The 7,011-nt window shown below is 49.1% G+C and overlaps 1 protein-coding gene across 1 annotated transcript; it reads left to right on the top strand.

The window, feature by feature from the left end:
* Positions 1-246: 246 nt before the first annotated feature.
* Positions 247-970, top strand: EAH_00033940 (ribosomal protein L33, putative; the record flags this gene model as incomplete). Its single annotated transcript, XM_013392210.1, has 2 exons — positions 247-413; positions 706-970. The coding sequence occupies 2 exons, from the start codon at positions 247-249 to the stop codon at positions 968-970; spliced, it is 432 nt and encodes a 143-aa protein (XP_013247664.1).
* Positions 971-7,011: the final 6,041 nt, after the last annotated feature.

Here is a 7,011-nt window from a genome sequence, read left to right as displayed (position 1 = left end):
TGCTAGACCTCGGCCGGGTGTCCTGTCGTCTACGTTATCCTCTTGTTGGAGGGTCTTGGGATTATGTAGTCTCAAAAAACGCTTCTTTTGATTCTGTCTGCATTTCCTTCGTGTAGTTCTGTCTAGTATTCCTCCTTGCCCTTTCCTGTGTCATTTCTGCCTCAAAGGGTTCTGCGGTGTCATGGGGTGGTATGCACAGCGCACTTCTACGCCATATATATCTTTGCATATAGCCCGATCCCCAAAATGTTTTTTCTTTCCCCCTTCCTGCTGCGTAGTCGTAGTAAGCGCCTGCTTGTGCAGCTGAAGAGCGCCGCCCTGTCAAATTTCTATTACATGACGCACAAGTCACCTAGCAAAAAGAATACGAGAATTGCACTGAGGAAACACGATCCAAGAGCGGGCAAACATGTGTAAGGCTTGTGTAGTTCGCAGCTTCTTTTTGCACATTTAACCGGATGCATGCGCTCGTCAGTATTTCCTGAGCACCGCTGTGCACTTGCGTACTGCGTAGGCAAGTGCATACTGCGTACTGCGTACTGCGTACCGTGGCAGCAACAGTGGTTGAAGCATCACAGGTGTATGCACTCCTCTTTATGCTTTCACCTTGTCGTACATTTGCACATGTAATGTAAAGTATTGTGAAGCCCTTCTTAGAAGCCTCTTTGCCCTTTCCTGCTCTGTGTTTTGCTTTGTATATTTCAGGATGTTCTATGAGACGCGGCAGCCGCCAGAAGGCTCGAGGAAGCGGCTAACGCTTCATCTGCAGAAGTACATACATTGGACAGGGAAGAACATGAAACTCATGGCCAAGAAGGTTGAGAGAGCCTGGGAATACGGAGCGTTTCAGAAGTACTTTGACGAAAGATACCCAACACTTACAGACACACGGGGGAGGTACGGCTGCAGCGCGTTTGTCTCTGCAGCTCTCTCCCCATTGCTCCTGTGGATATTAGGTATTATTGAGTAACTGATTCTGCGGCGCAATACTTCCGTATTCGTTTTCTCTCTTTGCATGCGGGCTTGTTTGTTGTGCTGCAGGAGTCTGCCCCGTATGAAGTAAACATATATATATATATATATATACTTGACTTTGGGACATGCGTCTGCGCCAGTGGACAGTCGCGTGGCCTGTCGATGCAGCACGCCTGTTAGTGCAACCTGCAGCAGACTAAAAAGGCTGTGCCATTTGTGCTGCTCCTTGCGTAATCAAGAACGTCCTGATATGTTCGTTTTGGGCAAACGACGGAAAGATTGCTGTTTTTTTAGTATTATGCCTTAAAACAGTTCTCTAGTGATATTTTTTCTTGCTCGTCCACAGCCCCTTTCTCCTCAGCTAAACTGTAGACTGATATGAAAGGATACACTGCAGCAGCAGTCCGCTACTGGTGCACTGAACTGTATGATTTCCCGAGTCCTCCCAGCAGCTGCATGCATTTGTTGTTTAGGCAGCAGCACGTCCGCACTGCACTGCTCAGCAGTCACTACCGTGACTGCTGAGCAGTGCATCACACAAGTGACAGTGAGGACTGCGTTTCCTGCAGCTAAGGTCTAAGCGCGCATCAAGTTTATTGGAAAAAACGCTTGGAGCGTCTTCTCATGAGCACACCAAAAACCCGTGGAAGGCGTGTGACAGCAGCGCGTCTTGAGATCAGGATGGTCCTGGAGCACTGCAGAAGCGCCTCCACCCTTGCAGCCTTCAGGACTTCAATGGATTTAATTCAGAATATGGGTTTTGTGCGCCTTTTCGATGCTGCCGAACTGACTGCAATGAGTACCAATGATTGACTTCTCAAATGACTGCACTAGGCTGAGAGATGTCGGGGGCGGTAGCTGCTTTCTAAATACATATGCTCTCGTTAGAGAGGGGACAGACTTAATGCTTCCTTCAGGCACTTCTGAAGCACCGTTTTCGCGGGAAATGTGCCAACGTGCAACTTCGCTGCAACAACAAACTATAGATGTGGCACTGCTGCCGTCTGTTGGAGTGGATTTTTTGTGCAAACATGACAGTGCACTTTGCAAGAGTTGTACGGAACTGCATGTAGGGGAATGCAGGTGCCGGCAGGACGATCCGGTGGTGTGCATACGCAGCACTTTGCACGCAAGTGCCGCGGAAAACAGGCGGCTGTTCTTCACCCATCCACACAGGTGCATCGAGAATTCTCTATATACTTATGGAGTGGTGTATTGTGGATTTCATGGCTTGAATTGGTGGACACTGTTGCCTAGCTGAGCAGCCAAGATTGGTGCTGCGGGCAGGATAGCTCGCTGCAGTTGCAGGGAAGCAAATGCAGTCGGTGTTGAAGTTGTCTGCGGTAAGGCCAAATGTCTCGCTAAAGAGCAGCCAAACGAATAGTTAGTCCCCAGTGTCCTTGCAAGGTGGAACACGACGAAATGGTACTTCACCCTAACCGTCGTCCGCATGGGGTGAGGTAGGATGGAGATGCGCTAAGCTTGAGATGAAATTTATCAAGGAAAAACGCAGTCCAATGATAACTGAAGGGGAACAAAAACGCAAAGATATAGTGCCGAGTTTGAAGGCCGGAATCATAAATAGTTCAGAGTTGGAAGAAGCTCTTGGGTGGTGGTTTCTGTTAATGGAGGTAAACCGCCACGTCATCGATGCCCCAAGATGCTACGCATGGGTTTGCCGTCTTTGCCATGGTGCTGCGGACATCAGATTGAACGGAAAAAAGCAAAAAGAGAGCGCCAAATGAACAACAATTTACCTTCCAAAAGAAAGGAGGAGAGCGGGTCCTGTGTGGCTCAGTTCAACCTCCAGAGGCACCTGGAATATCAAAATCCTCCCAGTCTGTCTCAGCCTGTTCACTGCCATGCGGCATATGATAAGCCTACAGACAGCCTGTCGGGGTAGGAGTGGCCGCAGCTGTCGACTCCTCGCCTTGCACACACCTGAGCGGTTGATGGAGTCACTGGAAATTCTTTGGCCAGGCAGTCTAATCTCAACCGTCGCAACTCACTTGGGCCGCCCTCTACATTATCCAAACGAATATGAATTGCGCGCATTCAGAGGATCTTGAGGTGTTGCCCTTCGGCGATAAACTCACTTGCGGACACCAATTAGAGGATTCTGCACCAGGTGTATCATAAGTAAATTAATCCGATATGAAAGACAATGGAGTGCGCATAGTTCCGTCAAGCACTGCGTACTCGTCCAAACGATTTTCCCGTTAATCTTCACGTAGACGCTTTCCCCTAAAACAAGTTGTATGCTGGAGCGATTAGAAGATGTGGCAGTGCATCATTTTACCTTCCCACTTGTCGAAGAAGTGCGCACGCGCCTTGAGTTTCAGTTTTGTGTGCTCAGGCAAGTCCAAGTAGGCAGCCCGCACGGTCTTTCCCGCCAGTTTACTGGCTTTTTGTTGCATGCAGTTCGTGAAGTGCGCCTCGAAGCAGTCTTACCAGTGGCCTCCAAGAAATTTGTCGTACGAGCCTTCGCAAGAGCTTGTGGACTGGCGAGGGGGGAAAGCATCGCCCCCAACTGGAGGCATTTGAAATGAGTGCACCTTACACTGTATGACCAGATGCCGTCCGCTGACTCCCCGTCTTGGAACGTGTTCAAACGAGCCAAATACCTGCAGACTGCCTCTTTTAGTGCTGCAGAAACAACTCAAACTGCATCATGAATCACCACTCATTGTTCCCAGCTGAGGAAAGAGGCGCCGTGGAGGATAGGGACCCGTCAAGAATGGTTGGGCCCAGCTGGACGTGGTGTTTCTCATCATTGACGGACATCAAGTGTGCCCTTGTTCCCGACAAAATAAGCGAATGCCCGTCCCGATACAATGAAACCGGGCCTGTTACGTTTCTCCTCAGTAGCACGTGTGAAACATGTGCTGCTGTACCCACGTCTAAGCGTACCTCTCTCCATGCGGTCGAACCGTATAAGCTCTGCTACAAACTGAGGCCCGTATTTCTCGAAAATACTTAAATTTGGCAGAAGGGTTGCGGCGTTCGATTGTACTTGCGCCTCCGTTCTTGCAGAATTCTGAACACGCACTCCCTGAACAAGGACTGCGTGCTGTTTCCGGTGGAGGCCACATGCGAGAACGAGAGCTAAAATAGTGTGTGCATGCATTCTTGTTGTGGCTTGCTGCCGAGAGAGTCGATGCTGAAGGCGGCGTTTGACATTTTTCGCAGGATGGTTTTTTCCCTCTGCGCATCCCACTGGGGTGTACGCACACCAAGGTAAACGTCGGCAATGCTGGCCCAGACATACGTAGTTTCAAAACTCTGTTGTGCAGGCCATAGGCCGGTACAAAACTGTAGCAGAATATGGGGAAAGAGTCTCTTAAGTCAGTGACATCATAGCGAATGTGCGCCGTCCAATTGGCCAACCAAATCTGAAACACCGAATCTCTTGTGCACTTCACACACCAAACAAACGCGGCTAGGCACTCAAACCCCTTTTTTGCTTACTTCTTGCATCTCCGTAGTTTCTCGATGCGTCTGGTGCGGAAAGAATGACTCGTCGTACGAGTTCGTGCTCATGCTGATGAGCTGCTGATCAGAAGATCATGCTTTCAGTAGCATCAGCAGTTTTAGCCTTCAACCTTTACTTTCACCTTTGAAGTATCTCAGGAAAAACCAGCAGGCGCAAAAATATGTATGTATGGCCAAATGCCCTGGGCTAAGAAGCGAAAGGGGAAATGACACGGACTGCACCAGCAGGTATTTCATACAGACCCTATCAATGGCGTTACTACTCAGCCTTTTTCCTGAAGCATGTTGGGGTGTGCTCACTGCTCATTGCCTCTGAGACTCCGTGACTATTTGGCAGCTCCGCCATGTATTAAAAATGCATGATGCAAAAAGCCATGGAATCGTTTGCTCACTGAAGACCTACCTGACACTCGATGTGTGCATTGCACCTTAAAAGCCTCTGCTCCCACTTTTTAAGTTGTGCTTTACTTCATGCATACATCTAGACAGCGAGTCGGTTAGCTTATTTCCAGTGCTGCCCTAGCCGCACAGGTCTACATGTGTAGGATACCTGAGTTCCTGCGTAGGAACTGAGGTATCTAGTTGTTTGATTCCTCTGTGCAGCAGGCTCACCTTTAGCTATGCTGGGAAATATCGAGAAGCGGAGTTAGCACTTGTCGCCCACCAGTGATACTTGCGCGTGGCCTGCTCGTTGGGCCACTCCTAATAAGTCGTTTGCAATGACTTTTAGTGCAGTCATTCGCGATCAAACACTCGCCAAAAGTCAGGTATAGCTCATCTTTGCGTCTGCATGCTCCATAATGATAATAACTTCTACTGCCGATCTTCGCCATTCTTCCGTTGAAGACTATCGCTTACGGAACAAAAGTGATACAGCTACGCTATCCAAAAGCTAGCTACTGAATCAGCCCATGTTTTCCCGTCAGTTCGGGCTAAACGCCCTCATGCTTGGATGTTCCAGGAGATAATCGCACATGCGTAAGTACACGGATATGCATAGACGAATTGCTGATCCATCCAGCGTGCCCGGGCTGGCGGCTGCCCTGGAATGCACTTGTCTTGAGACGCCTGACCGCCGGGAGAGCAGTAATCACAAAACATAAAACTTGTGGGTGGATTTGTCAATGTTTAACCCCCTGATCTCATTGTTTAATCCGTGGACACATCCAACTGACCAGCGCAGTAGAAAACGGCAAAAACCCGCTAGAGATAAATGCACCACCAATCGTCGTCAGTAGCCCTGAGTGCCTGAATAAGTGTAAAAGCGATAAAAACAATTATTGAAGTGGGAATTTGAATTATATGATCGGCCAGAGCCGGCTTTGCAGCAGCCATACTTGCAAGCCTGCTGGCAGGGCTGCGACGGACAGCGTGTTAAGTGGGCCTTCAGACATTGTAGTTCAATCACATTGAAAACTCTGCAGTTTTGAATTCTTTAACATGCAAATATTATGTTTTCATGAATAAACGCCAGATCCTAAGACCCAAGCGGAGGCAGGAACAACCGTTACGCAGCGAACGCGGCATCTCGGTGCTCTGCAACAAGAACCGTCGGTAGAGGCTTCCTGGTGATTCAGGCTAGTGTGCCCTGAAGTACTCTTTCTCATGGCTACCGACTCAAAGCCTTTAATACTTTTTCTGTGCGGGACTCAATATGAGTGTCGCTGAGGCGTGAACACCTCTTTTAAAGCCGGTAGCAGCAGGATTCTGATCACTGGCGATTATTCTCGTGGGACTAGCCGGGAAAGAGCTTTCAGGGAATACCCAAAAATTAAGACATGTGCAGAAGTGAATAATGACTTCTTTCTCCTCCAGCCGTGGCCGGCTGGCCTGGGGGCCCCTGGCCGTGCTGACCCTGTGGGCCATGACGAGAGGAGCTTTTTCGACGCGAAAAACAACTGGACACTCTCCTCAATTTTATCCTAAAACCACGGAAGTGCGCAGGCATGATGCATCGCTGGAGGTGCCTATCGTGTCTTCGGGCTTAACTGCATCGTACGAGCTCTGGGATTCTCGAAGAGACCTACCCAACCCAGTCGGTAAGAGCATGCGAAATTTCCACCCGGCAATAATGGAGCGTTGCGAAATAGGAAAAATGGAGGACGCTTGTGGAATTCGTTTTCTATATAAGCGACTACTCAGCTTGGTAGTGGCATATTTGTGGGCCTGAAGTCTGGCAGAACGAACAAACGACTGCACGTTGTAGAGGTTTATACGCTGAGCTAAAACTCTTTAACATGACGCAGTTTATAAATATGCACCTAACCGTGATTTTTGCAAGAGGCCTTCAATTTACGGTTCTGCGCTGTTCGATGAAACCCAGGGTATGCTGATGAATTGGCGCACAGTGACGAATTTTCTGGACTCCAGTTGGCAGGCCGTAAGGACAAGCTGCAGTTCACAGAGTTGCTCAAGATAGCGATGTCGCTTTCATTCTTGAGAAACCAGCCCCAGAGTGGTGCGTTTTATGTGTGTACGCCGCTGCTGCTTTTTCAGCCTCAAGCGCTCCGCCGGGCAGCCATTATATCGATCCTGTTTTGCAAA

The sequence above is a fragment of the Eimeria acervulina genome, genomic scaffold (assembly GCF_000499425.1).
Source record: "Eimeria acervulina Houghton genomic scaffold, Eah_scaff341, whole genome shotgun sequence".
NCBI classification, from domain to species: Eukaryota; Apicomplexa; class Conoidasida; order Eucoccidiorida; family Eimeriidae; genus Eimeria; species Eimeria acervulina.
This window is presented reverse-complemented; position numbering and strand designations above follow the sequence as displayed.